The sequence below is a fragment of the Aethalodelphis obliquidens genome, unplaced genomic scaffold (assembly GCF_003676395.1).
Source record: "Aethalodelphis obliquidens isolate GAN/ISIS:26980383/991018 unplaced genomic scaffold, ASM367639v1 scaffold11, whole genome shotgun sequence".
Taxonomy (NCBI): Eukaryota; Metazoa; Chordata; class Mammalia; order Artiodactyla; family Delphinidae; genus Aethalodelphis; species Aethalodelphis obliquidens.
Genome location: NW_020837955.1, coordinates 19,434,772 through 19,449,475, shown reverse-complemented (window position 1 = coordinate 19,449,475; position 14,704 = coordinate 19,434,772). Strand labels below are relative to the sequence as shown.

Here is a 14,704-nt window from a genome sequence, read left to right as displayed (position 1 = left end):
AGATGGAGATGTTGCCCCCCACCCCGGCTGGGTTAGGGAATCCTTGAGGAGCGCCTGAAGGTTGGGAAGCTCCTCCCTGGGGAAGGAGTGTTCCTTACGTTGACCATCCACATCATCCTCCCTTCCACCCCACCCCCTCCAACTGAGGCCACAGCCCCTGCGGGTAGGGGGCACTGGAGGGGTTTGCTTCCTGTTCTTCCCAGTCTCGGAGGCCCTCAAAGGAAAGCAGCTTCCAGGCGATTGGGGGTGGGGGGAGCGGGGGGAGGGAGGCTGAAACTGGATGGAGAAAGGGGGAAGGGAGGTGAGCATCTTGACTGATGAGTCAGAGTCTGCAAGGGTAAAGGACAGCCTACGGATTCTCCCTCCCCAGACCAACCTGGCGGTCATTTCGCTGCCCGCCCTTCTCCCAGCAAAACACAGATCGCAGGCAATTAGGCGAGGGAGCGCCGGGACCTCACCTAATTAACCCTTTTAGGGCCAGTCCCAACTGGTTTAGCAGGCAAGGGAGGGGTAATTAATTTAGGGGGGAGGTGAATTCAGGGGTTGCTACTAGAATTAAGATAGTGCTGCTTTCCCCACCCACGTTGGGGTGGAAGCGCATAACCAGGGGCCTCCAGATTAAGATTGGGGTTTCAGCAGAGAGCATGGGCGGGGGGTCGGCAGTCGCGTTTCCCTCCCAGAGCGCGGCCGGGGGTGGAGAGAGAGCTACATCTCAAAGCCCACCCCGGCCCCGCCTCCCCCAGTCCCGGCTCCCGCTTCGGCTCCTCTAAGCTCCCAACCCAGCGGCGCCCGGAGGACGGACACCCAGCGTGAGGCTTCGCTTCCTCTCCCTTCCCCTCGCCCGCCCTCTCCCGGGTCTCTGCCTCGGTCTCCTTTTTTAAAAGCTGCGTCACAAGCACGCCGAACTCGGAGCGCTGCCGGCCCCTCGCCGTCCGCCGCCGCGCGGCGCACGCAAGTCGCCGCCCGCTGCGCCCTCGCCCGGGTCACTTTGACACTGCTCTCCCCGCCCACTAGCAGGCAATTAGCATATTAATAAAGCCCGGCCCAGCCCGACTAGGGCTGGTGAGCGGGCGCCTACGAGAGGGAGAGCGAGAGGGAGAGCGAGAGCGAGAGCGAGAGCGAGAGCGAGAGGGAGCGCGAGAGCTAGAGGGGGCGAGCGGCAGCGGCGGCGGCGTTGGCGGCGGGGAGGGCGGCGGGAGCGCACAGACACGCACACGCACACGCGCACACACAGACACACACTCCGGGGACGCACACCCGCGCGCACACACGCAGAGACAGCTCGCCTTCCTGCCTGGCTTCCTTCCTGTCTGCTCCGCGCCTGACAGGCCCCTCACTGCAGCCAGGGGCCGCCCGCACCGGGCCGAGGCCGGGCCGGGCCGGCGGCGAGGACAGCGGGGGCCGCGGGCGGCGGCGGCGGCTCATGCCCGGCCTGTCCCCGCGCGGGGCGGGCACCGTGACTTGGCTGGGCCCCCAGCGGCGGGCGATGTGAAGATGTCAGTGGGCTGTGCCTGTCCTGGTGAGTGGGGCGCGCTGCCGCCCGGCCCCTCCCCGAACCCTCCCTGCCGATCCTTCACCCCTTGTTTGGTGAGAACTTGTGTGTGGGGCGTCGATGGCATGGCTGTGGTCGGAGGCTTCAGGGGTGTGTGGGGCCTCAGTCGGGGGAAGGTTTTCCCCAACTGTGTAAATGCGCAGCAGCCCAGAGGCACGGGTAAGGGGCGCTGGGGTTAGCTTGTGTGTGTTTTTTGGTGGAGGAGGCTACTTAGGGAGGGGTTTTGGGGGGGCTGAAATTCCCAGAATTCCAGGGTGTTAGCCAATCAGAAGTGAGTCTGGACTTTTGACCCCCCCCCTCAGGTCATCATACAGTTGTGATTGGCTGGTTTGGGTTGCCCCCCCCTTCCCTGCTGCCTATTCCCTCTTACCTATTCTGTGACACCTCCCTCCAGGCTGTTTCTGAGGACCCTGTTTGGGGGGAGGGATTGATTGGGGGCCGTCTTGCCCCCCTCCAAATTATCCTGCCTGTTGCCAGGGAAGGTTTGCCCTCCTGAGGGACACGAGGTCCTCCTGGGGTGTGGGGGGCAGATAATTGGGCCCTTGGGTCTGGCATCTTCGCCCTAGTGGGAGGGGGAATGTGGCAGCCCCAGGCAAGCTAGGAAATAAGAGTGACTTGTGAGAATTGAATTGAGGGGAGCGATGCTTGACCCCAATGAGAGGACTTAGGTTCAGATACCTGCCTCCCCCCAAACACATCAGCTCTTGCCAGTGACAGACAGCCTGGGTCTGAGTTCTTTCCTAGGGAGGAGGAAGGCCTGGGTCTGAGTTCTTTCCTGCTGCCAGGGAGAAGGAGATGGGCCGTGTGACTGGAGAGGTGGTCTTCAGAGGGCCTCAGAACACGGTTTATATCCATCCCCAGGACTCTGGGTTCTTGAATTATCTGCAGGACCCCCTTCTGTCCCAGGCAGGAGTTAGCTTTCTCTGGAAAGTCAGGTATTCCTGAATCTAGCCTGGTTTGGATCCTTAGCCCCTCCAAATGCCCTGTTCTCTGGGAGGTCCATACCTCACAACTGGAAACCCCCCTCCCCCCAACACACATCCCCAAGGGAAGCTGCCAGTGCGGAAGCTTCCTTGAAAATCATGTGACCCGGGCCAAAGCTCTGCTGGGCTGGGCACACATTAAAGTGCCTGCTGAGGCTGACGTTTAAGGGGCATGGGGCCCAGAGGGAGGGCTAGTAGAGCCTAAGAATCCTGGGATATCCAGGTGTGGGAACCCCTGGCTCCTGCTGCAGAGGGTCGGGGAGAGGAGGAGAGGGAAGAGCCTGCCAAGCTGGAATCCTTCCTGGCCCCATCATTCCTCCTCCTACCAGCTTGGTGTGTGTGTTTGTGTATTTTCTTTACAATTGCCCCATGCTGAGTACCCTGTTCAGATCCATCCATTCTCTGAGTCCATCCCATGGCCTTGATCCTCCATCACCCTACATAAGCATAGCTAAAGGGCTGAGTCTTAAATATGATTATTAGTGCCTACAAATAGCGAGCAGGAGGTGAGTATGGAAAGGTTGTCAGGCTGGAGGTAGATGGGAGGTTGATCTTGAAGTTGAGGTAGGGTGCCTGGTCCTGTAGGAGAAGGGAGAAAGTTTCCCTCTCAGTCTCTCAGGGAGCAGCATGGGTACAGAAGAGGACCTGTATGTGTGAGGGGGGACAACTTAAGGCAGTGCCCTAAAAGGTATGTTCCTTTTGTGTGTCTGGTGATCTGGTTGGGGAAGAGGAGGCCTAAGATGGCCGAGAGTGGGGAATCTTTTTCCTGAATGTGAGGAAGTCTTATGGATTGGTGCCACAGAGGATGGATGGAGGTTAGTCTTCAAGAGAACCACTTGGGGAGGGGCATGAGAGTGGCCTGGGGGTTAGAAATGGTAGGATTCGGGGTAAGGGAGGGCACCACGCTTGCATGGGTGTGTGTGAGCACATGGCTGAACACAGGGACCCCGTGGCAGCATGTCCAGTGCAGGCCTAAAGACCACCCCCCGCAACCTGAGCAGCCCTGGGGTGGGGGCCCAGGCGCCCTGGCAGGCTGCCTGCCTGCCGCCTGCCTGCCTGCCTGCCTGAGTCTCTCCTTTGTGCTCTGCTGTCTCCCGGCTCCTCCTCCCCCAGCCCGGCAGAGACAGCACATGCCCCACACATGTGACTGAGGGAAGCCAGAGCACACGCAGACCCACACACATGCACATGCAGAAGGAAACACTACAAGATACACACATACACACATCTAGCTCTCATAGTGCTCCTGGGGTGTGTAGTAGCTTCTGGGGCTTTGGTCAGGAGCAGGGAGGACCTCTGCTAAGGGACATCATCCTGGGCAGGGCAGGTTGCTGAGGGGGCCAGGGCCTGTCTGGGGCAGCATGTGACTCAGAAGGGTTAAGGTAGGGAGGAGTAGGGGGAGGGGAGGAGGCAGCAGTGGTGGCGGCTGGGAGCCAGGAGAGGAGGATGGCAGAGCGCCAGGCCAACGGGAGGCCGGGCACAGACAAAGGAAGGGGGGCAGGCACACTGGAGGCCTGGGTCAGGGAGCCCCAGGGGCCCGGGCAGGGGGCAGTGCTGGTACCTTATCCTGTGGGCTGGGGCGGGCTGCTCCCCTTCAGAATTCCCACCTCCAGCAGGGGTGCTCTTGCTCTTCCCTCCCTCATCACCTTTGTCAGTCTTTGCTGCTCCCTGCTTTCTCCCCACCCCACCTCCCACCAATTTTAGAGCCTTCTAACTCTGAGTTGCTCTCTTTAGTTGGACCTCATCTGCCCCTGTGCAAGTGGGAGAATTAAGTCCGAACTGAGAGAGGACTTGCTGGAGAAGGGGAACTAGGAGAGGGCCCGTTTTGAATGATATGCCAGGGTCTGGATACATCTTGGTATTTAGGGGCCCTTCTCCCTGAAATTTGAGGAGACAGACTGGGTGAGGGTTCTGAGTTCTGAACTGGATGCTGAAGCCAGAGCACACAACCATCTCCCCTCCCCAAGTAGATAGTCATTTGGGGCCTGGAGTGACCATTCCTTGGAGGGGGCAGGCAGTAGGAATGGCTGCAGTGCCCCAGGGCTGGGCTTGTGTGAGTGGGGTTAGAACCAGGGTTCCAGCCTCAGGCCCTCCTGTCTCACTAATCTGTGCAAGTTCGGATAATAGGCCCTGGATGCTATTAGGATCTCTTGAGGTACTGCCTGTGAATGTGCTTTGGAAAGTTTAAAGGCACAAAACAAATGACAGGAATTGTCCTGTCAGTGGGGGAGGAATGTAGTTATCCCAGAGTTGGGCTGTAAATTTGGGAGTCAGGACAAGTATCTCAAGTCCTGGTGGTAGGCAGTATGATGGTAGGCATTCTGGCTGAAGAGTATAGATTTCGATAGGTTTATGAAAGCCAGGATATATCATATGGCCAGGCCATGATGGAGAATGGTGTGCAGATTTCAGAGGGGGGTGGGGTTAGTCCCTGGGTAACAAATGGTCAGGGTATGTGTGTAGCAGTCTGTCAAAGGTTTAGGAGGTATAATGCAGTTTTGGGGTGTGTCTTGGGGCTTGGGGCATGTGCGTCACAGGTCCCACTGTGTATGTGTGTGTGTCCTGGGTTTGGGTTTATTTGAGGTTTGAGGTATATCACAGGTTGAAGTGTGTATCAGGTACGGATTTGTGTGAGAGTGAGCTGTGTTAATTGTGTGTGGAGGATGTTCACAGAGCCAGATGCAATAGTATTATTGCACAGTCAGCTGGTATGTATGCCATCCTGTTGTGGGGCTGTGTGTGAATCTGGTTGGGGGGGGGTGGGAATACAAAGCTGAGACTCAAATTGCAAAGAAGAAGGAAGTCCTTACTGCCCCCCACTTCCCATGTGAGAGAGAGAGAAAGAGAGAGAGAGAAAGAGAGAGACTGTGTGTGTGTGTGTGTGTGTGTGTGTGTGTGTGTGTGTGTGTGTGTTTCTGTCCAGGTAGTAGGGCCTGGACCACTATCCAAGTTTTAGAAAAGCCCCCTCTCTTGGGCTTCCCCCCTTGCATTGGAGAACAGGTTGCTACCCTGGTAACCATATACCATTTTTTCCTAGGGTTTGGGGGAGGATTCAGCAGCAGACTAGACCCCTTCTGGGGACCCTCAGATGGGCAAGTTTGCCTTCCTGAGCTCTAACAGAGCCCCTTTCCCTTGCACCCACGTGCCTCCGGTGGTGGTGGTGGTGGTGGTGGTGGTGATGATGGGTGGGTGGGGGAAAGGGGGCTTCCTGCAAAGGTAGTTAGCATTTGGAACTAAGCTGGGTTGGGGGCAGGGAACCTGGAGTGTCCCCCTCCTTCCAATCAGTGTTTACAGGCTGAAGTCTGAGTGTGTCTCTGTCAAAAATAACCCCCTGGAGCCTTCCCCCCAGCTGCTCTGGGATTTCACCAGCCACGGGTGGCTGCTCAGGCCAGCCTTCAACCCGAGAGATCACTAGGGAGAGGAAGAGAGATTTGGGGGATGTTTGGGAGACCGTTAGAAGATACTGGGAGTCTCCAGAGAGGACGAGTGCCCTCCTCCATCCCTGCCTGTGGCTTAGGCTCCCCAGCTCACCCCTGAGCACCCCGCTTGGGGCTTGGGAGCGGCATTCCAGTTCCTGGCTCCCACAGCCCTCCCCTCCATCCCGGTCTCTCCAGACCCAGTCTCTCTGTATCCCTCTCTCCGGCCTGTCCCCTGTCTCTCCCAGTCTCTGTCTCTCTTTTGTTTTTCTCAGCAGTCCTCCCTGCCTGCCTCCCTCTCTCAAGCTCTCTCCCTCCCCTCTCTCCCTCTTCCTCTTTCCTCGCAGGGAGGGGGCGGGGCCGGTGGGGGCAGCTCCACCCTCCGCCCGCCCTGGGGCCTCATTCTGAGAGAGGCTCTGAGAGAGCCAGCGGGGAGGGAGGGAGAGAAAGGGAGAAAAGGAAGGGAGCCGGCGGGGCGCTGTGTGTGTCTGTGCGTGAGCGAGTGTGAGTGAGTGTGAGTGCCGGGCCCTGCCTCTGCTGGTGCCCCGGCGGAGGGGCCTGCTGGCCTGGGGAGGGCGGGCGGGCTGCTTGGAGGCAGAGGCAGAGGCGGCGGCGGGGAGAGCGGAGGAGGAGGAGGAGGAGGAGGAGGAAAGAGCGGAGCAGCCATTGTTGAGGGAAACCTTGCAAACAAAGAAGGCTCCGGACTCCCCGCGGCCCCCCGCCCCCCAGGCCGGCCCCCTGGCCCCGGGTCCCCAGCCCAGTGGCTATTGTAACTTTCTCCCGGGGCTGTGGCCGCCGTGGGGCGAGCCGAGGCCGTGCGTGCGAGTCTTTGTGCAGCCCGCGGAGTGGAACTCCCAGCCAGGCCTGCCTGTCCCACTCGGGACATGAGCGGCTGAAGTTGGCCCCCCCTCAGGCCTCACCCCTGCCAGGGCCCCTCTGGGCTCGCAGCCGCTCCCCGCACCTCTCCTGGCCCCCTCAGTTCTCCCAGGTAAGTAAGTCTGGGCACCCTGCAAGCCTGTTGGGGGTGGGTGGAAGGTCCTCCATCTGGCCCGGGCCTGGTATGCTGGCTGTGAGAGAGGTGACCCAGCTCATAGAGGAGAGGGCTCTCGGGCCTGCTGACCTCTGGTCAGCCCCCAGAGGGAGGGGGCCTGCCCTCGGGTCAGGCTGGTTACCATGGAAATACCCAGCTGGAGGTGCCCCCCTAGGCCACAGGATGCAGCTTCCATTCTGAGAAAACTTTACTAGTTCTGGGCTCTTCCTCTCTCCTCCCCCTTCCTAAGGGCTCCTAGGTTGCTAGAGGTGGGAGACGGGACTCTGCCTGACTCCAAGACTGGATGACACATCCATCCCCTCACCCCCACCCCCACGTTGCTCCCTCTACCCCTGCTGCTGGGGACAGGCAGCAGCAGGGACAGATGGTCTGGGTGATGTTCCCTCCCCTTCTCTTCTCACTCCCCAGCCCTTGTGCTGGGGCTACTGGGAGTTGCTATGGCTCTGGAGAGATACTGAGTTTATTTGTGTCCATTCACTGGTCGTGTAAATAGAGGCCCCAGAGCTTTGGGCTTTAGCTCCTCAGTACTGTTACCTAGCCCCAGGCAATGCCTGTCATTTCTCAAGTGAGAAATTGAAGCTCTGAAACTTAGTTAGAGAGGAACCCTGGTGTTTTGCCTCCCTTCTCTTTAGGGTCTTGAGCTGATACATTTCAAGTGGTCCTGAAACTGAGGGGCAGGGGCAGTAATGCTTTTGGGGAAAGGAGGGCCTAGGTAGGGGATGAGGGCCAGGTCTAATAATCTAGACTACTGGGTGCATTGCCCAGGCCTGGCTTCTGGTTGCTAATGTGAGCTTTGACTTCCTACATGGCCTTGTCCACCTGTCTGTGGAGTGGGGGGACTTGGGGTTGGATGGGCCTGCCTCTTTCCTGAGGACACATGCTCCTCATTCAGTCCTGACTGGCATGTGAAGGCTGTGTATGTCGTGCTGGGAGCATTTGGATGTGGCCTATGAGAGCTCATGCGTGGGGCAAGGGCCTGTTGCAGGCACCCTGATCCTGCCTGGGGCTGCTGGGTTCCAGCCCTTGGTAGACATGTTGGGGCGAGCTGAGGGTGCAAGGCTGCTAGGCAGGATGAGGCACACACGTGTGCAGGTACACACAGGCTCTGAGTCTTGGCACTGAGTCTTTGGGGACGGTGGAGGGTAGGCCTCTCTGGGACCCTCCTTTGGCCCATATTGTGAGGAGGGGACCCAGGGGAGAGAATTAAATGATACATGTTGGTACAGGGTCTTCCTTTGTCTCTTCCTCCCAAGGAACAAAATAGATTTTGTATCTAAATTGGAGATAGGGCTCAGATACAGCCGATACAGCTACCCTTCCAAATGCAGTCAAGTTTGGGGGACATGAGGAAGCAGCTGTGACTAGGACTCTGCTTCACGATCTCCTCCTGTCTGGTGGGGAGGGGATAAGTGGCATTGTGAGGGTACCTGGCTCTTACCTAGCTATGAAAGTAGCACTTCTTCCAGTCAGGTAATAGTAGAGCAGGAGTAGAACTGTGTATGCTTCTGAGTGAGGTGGAGAGGGGACACATGAGCTCATGCACAGATACACACAAGCAGAGACCCTGTCTAGTTACCACTTGCCTCCTAGACTGAGCCCCTGAAACCTAGGCTCCTTCCCTGGGGCTGTTTATTTTCTATATGTAACTAGAGTGGGACCCATTGGAGGCCCATCTACCTCCCTCCCTCACTGCAAGTCTAAGGAGAGAAAAGGGGTTGAGGCTTTGGGTTTCTGGTTTGGAGAGAATACTAGACCCATGGTGGGTGTGTGGGGGGGGGGCTGGGCTGATAAGGGAGTGGCCGTTGGTGTGAGAGGCAGAAGGCCCAACTGGTTATCTGGTGGGCGGCACCCAGCAGGCACTACCCCCCCCTTTATCTTTCTATCCCCTGCCCTCCTGAGACCCTGGGGGTGGAGAAGGAGCAGGGAGTTGGCAAAATCCCCCTTTACCCTCCCCCAACCTGGTCTCCAGAGGGCAAGAGGGGTAAATACTATAGGATATGGGAATCGGAAGACTAGGCTTGAGCCCTAGGACTTGAGTTCTAACTCTGCCAGTTAGTAGCTGTACGATCTTGGTAAGTCCCTTTGAACTTTTAGTTGCTTCATTTATAAAATGGGAATGTTACACTCGACCCTGCTACGTCACAAGGTTGTGATGATGATTAAACAAAACAATGTAGATGAAAAGGGAGTTTATCAAAATTTTAGATTCTGATATTTAGATATTTATTTATCTTGTGGTGCTGACATTTCTTCCCAGGTTCAATTCTGTCATCCAGGGCTCAGCCACATGAAGAAATGGGGTCTTGGGTATTAGGGCTGAGAACTTCTAGTTTCTTAATAAAAACTGGGATAGGTGCTCCGTAGGGTAGTCTCCCTCCCCTAGTGCCCTCGGGGGCTCCAGAAGACCAGTCCCTGTGCATACAGTCTAGCAGACTTCCAGGAGCACTGCCAAGAGGGACTCAGGAGACCCCTTCTTTCTTTCCCTTCTAGGTTGTTCCTCAAAGTCATTCAAGCTGTACTCACCCAAGGAGCCCCCGAACGGCAACGCCTTCCCCCCCTTCCATCCCGGCACCATGCTAGATCGGGATGTGGGGTGAGTTTCTTGTCCACTTCCTGTTCCTTCCCCAGATGGCATCCTGCCTGAAAAGGGGAGGGAGTGACACCCCCCAATAATTCCTGTCTTCCACCCCCATTCTCATAGCCTCTTCCCTTACACAGCCCAACTCCCATGTACCCGCCTACCTACCTGGAGCCTGGGATTGGGTAAGTGGAGCCCAGTGGGGAGGTTGGTGCTTTCCATTACAGGGGTGAAGGCGGGGGTGGTGGGGGGAGGCTCTGCTCCTACTGATCTCCCTTCTTCACTTCCCCCAGGAGGCACACACCATATGGCAACCAAACTGACTACAGGATATTTGAGCTTAACAAACGGCTTCAAAACTGGACAGAGGTATAGCCAAGGGAAAGGAGCTTGGAGGGAGAGGGCCATCTGGGCACCCCTGTGGCATGTCTTCTGACACACACACCCTTCCCTGTGCTTCTTAGGAGTGTGACAATCTCTGGTGGGATGCTTTCACGACTGAGTTCTTTGAGGATGATGCCATGTTAACCATCACTTTCTGCCTGGAGGATGGACCAAAGAGATATAGTGAGTGACCTCTGGGGGTCCTGCCAGTGCCGCTGTAAGAGCATACATCTCCTGTGTCCTTCTAAGATCTGGGCGTGGGTATTTGTCCCAGGGGATCTGTCTTGGCAGGGATGGTATCTGCCTGACCACTTTTGAGATCCTTCTGTTCTGAAGAGTTTGTCCCATCTCTGCAGCCATTGGCCGGACCCTGATCCCACGCTACTTCCGCAGCATCTTTGAGGGGGGTGCTACGGAGCTCTACTATGTACTTAAGCACCCCAAGGAGGCATTCCACAGCAACTTTGTTTCCCTTGACTGTGACCAGGGCAGCATGGTGACCCAGCATGGCAAACCTATGTTCACCCAGGTTAGCACCCAGTTGGATGTGGAGCACTGAAGTACGTGGGTTTGATTCCCCTTCTGGCTCCCAAAAATGTACTTGGCTTTTCCCCAGGGAGACATAATGGGAAGTGGCAGGATGCACAGGGATGGCAGGCATGCTGCAGTATTCAGCAGACGTGTATTGAGTTTGTACATAACAGTTTTCTGGGCCGCAGGGAGACACCAGTGAACAAGAGCCTGTTCTCATGGAGCTTATGGCTGACGAGTGTTTTACTAGCTACAAGAGGAGAGGACAAGAATCTGTTAAGCGTTTCTACTGTGTGTGTGTGTGTGTGTGTGTCTGTGTGTGTGCGTGTGTCTGTGTGTGTGTGTCTGTGTGTGTGTGTCTGTGTGTGTGTGTGTGCCAGTGTGGCAGGTATATGAGGAGATGGTCCATGTCAGTTATGCACCCAGATTTCTGTTCAGGTGGCAGGAGTGTATGTAGTGGGAGAATCATGAGGAAACAGGGGAACCGGTATACTTTTGCGTATGTGGGGAGGTGAGCAGACTTGTGACAAGCTTGTTTCCAGGTTTGTGTGGAGGGCCGGTTGTACCTGGAGTTCATGTTTGATGACATGATGCGGATAAAGACGTGGCACTTCAGCATCCGGCAGCACCGAGAGCTCATCCCCCGCAGCATCCTTGCCATGCATGTGAGTTGTGCACAGAACCTAAGCCACAAGGCTGAGGGCAGGCAGCGGGAAGGGTGGAACGAGGTCTGCCATTACCCACCAGTGGCCCTAGACAGAGGGTTGAAGTTTATCCATCTGAAAAATGGGTTTTTATATAGTAGTCCCTCTTCTCTTGGGTGTCACGAGGCTAAGATGATAGGGCAGGTGAGCAGATGCAACCCAGGTACTAGTATTCTTACCTTTCTCCTCCTCTAGGCCCAGGACCCCCAGATGTTGGATCAGCTCTCCAAAAACATCACCCGGTGTGGGCTGTCCAATTCCACTCTTAACTACCTCCGAGTGAGTCTCTGATCACCCAATTTCTGCCCCATCCCATTTGGTCTCCACTCCACGTCTATCCCCTGACAAGCCACTAACTGGTCTCCCCCCAGCTCTGTGTGATACTCGAGCCCATGCAGGAGCTCATGTCCCGCCACAAGACCTACAGCCTCAGCCCCCGTGACTGTCTCAAGACCTGCCTCTTCCAGAAGTGGCAGCGCATGGTAGCACCCCCTGGTGAGTGCCTTGCACCTGCACCTGCTCTTACCAGTATCTGATGCTGCTTCCCCAAGGCTGTATCGCTGTCTCCTCACAAAGCCCTTTCCTCTTTCCTGGGTCTGCGAGATTGGGATCAGGGTAGGCTCAGGCTCCTTAGGAGCCAGAATGGGGAATAAGGGTCCCAGGGTGCTACCCCACCTGAGTCTCCTTTCCCTGGCACAGCGGAGCCTGCACGGCAGCAGCCCAGCAAGCGGCGGAAAAGGAAGATGTCAGGGGGCAGCACCATGAGCTCGGGGGGTGGCAACACCAACAACAGCAACAGCAAGAAGAAAAGCCCAGCCAGCACCTTCGCCCTCTCCAGCCAGGTACCTGTAAGCATCTCGGCTTTCTTCTCTCTTCTGGGCTGCCCCACTGCTGGCCCCTGACCCTTGACCCTGTCCCATCCTGAGCTCACTAGCAGACGTAGAAACAAAGACAGTTTTTCCCAGTGTCCTTTGCCATCGTGGGCTGACTCTTGTCCCTGATGACAGTCCTTGTCAGTCATGTGCATGATTGTGATCACACAGACTCAGACGTAGCAACGTACGACATCAAGGGACGGAGACAGCCATGGGAACGTATGGACATAAAGGACAGACAGCTTAGGGGCACACAGACCACCAGAGAGACACACACTCTGACAGAGGGACACACAGACTTGAATGTGTGCAAATCTAGAATACATACATGCACATACGTTTCCCAACCGGTGTTTTTGATCTGCTCCTTCTCTCTTACATTGGACAGAAGTTCAGGAGCCCCCTAAAATTTTGGAGAGATGGACTAGGGAGCTAGAGGAGTAGACTGACTTCTCCCAGAATCCAGTGGATATAGGTTAAAGGCTGTGATGCTTTGCAGTCATTCAGTGGGAAGTATTCCAGGGGCGGAGGGTATCAGAGGAGTTGGGGTTTTAAATTGGGGTATAAGTTGGGGGGTGTGGGGTTGAGTTTCCCGGGTGGGTGTTGGGGCTCTGGGGGTATCTGCTGCCCTGGGCTGGGCGAGCCCCTGCCCCGATTATGTTTGGGGACCTCCGCCACTCTCAGGATGTGATGGTGGTGGGGGAGCCCACCCTGATGGGCGGGGAGTTCGGGGACGAGGACGAGAGGCTCATCACCCGTCTGGAGAACACCCAGTTTGACGCGGCCAACGGCATTGACGACGAGGACAGCTTTAACAACTCCCCTGCCCTGGGCGCCAACAGCCCCTGGAACAGCAAGCCTCCGTCCAGCCAAGAGAGCAAATCGGAGAACCCCACGTCACAGGCCTCCCAGTAAAGGCTTTGCCATGGCCACCGCCACCCAGCGCTCTGCCTGTCTGCCCCACCCCTCGAAGCCCCAGGGAGCAGAAGACAGAATGAAGAGACTGAGCATCTAAAATGGGCAGCCTCATCCACCCGCTTCAGGGAGGAACTGGACTCACTGGGGGCAGGTGCCAAGATTTGCCCCCCCAGTGGCCCTGGGCTGGGGCTGGCCTCTGCAGAGCCTTTTGGGGAAGGGGGTACTCATGTGGATGCCTATGTGGACCCTGGGCCTCTGAGAAATGTCCTGACCACCTCCCAGGGCATTTGCCTCCATCCTCACCCCAGGTTCTGGGTTCCCTCATCCTCCTGACTCCACCCTCTTCAAGCCTGGGGTTGTCTATGCCCACAGCCCTTAGGGACTTAAAAGTTATGGGGCTTGATTGAATGCCCCTCCTCCAAACCCTCCCCTTAGGTGGCTGGTAGTAGAGGGGTAAAGCTTTGGGCTCCTCCCTTCTGCCACCTATCCCAGCTCCAAGTTTTTTAAAAAATAATATTATTAAAGATGTAAGTTTAAAAAAAAATCACTCATGTCCCCTATTTCCCCTTATTAAAGGTCCAGCTACCTCCCTGTGCCTGGCAGGTGGAGAGCTTAGGGCCTATGTGGAGGTAGTGGGGTATGCATCACTGTTTTACACAGTTTGGAGAGCTTCAGACCAAGGAGACACTTTGCCATCTCTCTTCTCTTTTCCTCTGGGGTGACTGGAGTTGGGGAAGGCATGCCATGGGGGTAGGGCGCCATTGATGGCCTCACTTTTGTGACAGCCCCCTGCTGTTGTCTCTGTCTCCCCATCCTCTAGGACTCTGGCCTGCCCTCCTAGTGCTTGTGGCTCCTTCTATCCCAGCCCCCAACCCCCTCCCTCCACGGTGTGTATATTCTTTACAAGTCCTCCACTAGAGCAGCTGTCTTGGATGGGGTGAGGGGGAGGCTCCCTGCCTTAGGGAGTGTGGAGGGAAGGGAGCAGCCTTGTTTGTCACTGTGTTTTTTGTTTTGTCTCAGTTGGGCAGGCATGGGTGGAGAAGGGGTTCATCCACTCTCCAGTACTCTCTTTCCCCAACTCCTCAGACTGCATATCTAGTCCTCCCCTGCCCTTCAAGGAGGGGGAGAAGCCACTGAGGGTGTCCCAGCTCTGAGCCCACCAGGGAGCAATAGGCTTTTGTCCTCCAGCTGAAGTAAAGGCCCTTCATCTCCCAGTATCTCCTCTCTCCCCTTCTTCATAGAAGGACAGGGGAGGCAGCCAGGATCCTCAGCTCTGTTTCACAATTGGACATGTGGAGGCTCCAGGCCCAGGGTGAGGCCGAGAGCAGGGTCCCATGAGTCTGGACGCAGCTCTGTGGCTTCGCTGCCTTCTCCTGTGGCCAGTTCCAGAAGTGTTAGCACCACCTCTCTCCCCACTCTTCCTTCTGGATTCTGGGGTCCCCCACATCCTGTTTCCTCTACTCCAGCTGCCACTTTTGGAAGGATATTGTGTCAGGAGCTGAGGGAAGGGGTAGGGAAGGTGGATGTCCCACCCCGCCCGCTGTAATGCCTTCTTTTGATTTGTATTTCTTTTTTTCTTTTGGGCCATTTGAGTCATGTATGGTACCGCTCAATAAAGAGACTTTTTGGTTTGAGAGTGTCTTGGTTGGTCATTGATGCCTATAATGACTCAGTCCAAGGCAGTCTTTTTCCCCTCCTTCCTGCAGTCCCTA

The 14,704-nt window shown here is 56.5% G+C and overlaps 1 protein-coding gene across 4 annotated transcripts; it reads left to right on the top strand.

The window, feature by feature from the left end:
* Window positions 1–1,162: 1,162 nt before the first annotated feature.
* LDB1 (LIM domain binding 1) lies at window positions 1,163–14,628 on the top strand. Of its 4 annotated transcripts, none has more exons than XM_027112388.1 (11): window positions 1,163–1,519; window positions 9,493–9,595; window positions 9,721–9,765; window positions 9,874–9,949; window positions 10,045–10,147; window positions 10,321–10,493; window positions 11,038–11,160; window positions 11,395–11,478; window positions 11,571–11,694; window positions 11,899–12,041; window positions 12,759–13,503. In XM_027112388.1, exons 1-11 carry the CDS (start codon window positions 1,495–1,497, stop codon window positions 12,987–12,989), a joined length of 1,230 nt encoding a protein of 409 aa, XP_026968189.1. In that variant the 5' UTR covers window positions 1,163–1,494; the 3' UTR covers window positions 12,990–13,503. The 4 variants fall into 4 exon arrangements, with proteins under 4 accessions (XP_026968189.1, XP_026968186.1, XP_026968188.1 ...); XM_027112385.1 differs by having other exon boundaries at window positions 1,367–1,519; window positions 11,899–12,047; window positions 12,759–14,628; XM_027112387.1 differs by lacking the exon at window positions 1,163–1,519 and adding an exon at window positions 1,543–6,939 and having other exon boundaries at window positions 11,899–12,047; window positions 12,759–13,526.
* Window positions 14,629–14,704: the final 76 nt, after the last annotated feature.

Bases quoted from the DNA above. Each gene is read 5' to 3' on its own strand.
- LDB1 (XM_027112385.1), top strand. From the start codon at position 1,495: ATGTCAGTGGGCTGTGCCTGTCCTG. The intron at 1,520-9,492 runs GTGAGTGGGGCG...TTTCCCTTCTAG, and splicing joins AGTGGGCTGTGCCTGTCCTG to GTTGTTCCTCAAAGTCATTC. The intron at 12,048-12,758 runs GTAAGCATCTCG...CGCCACTCTCAG, and splicing joins CCCTCTCCAGCCAGGTACCT to GATGTGATGGTGGTGGGGGA.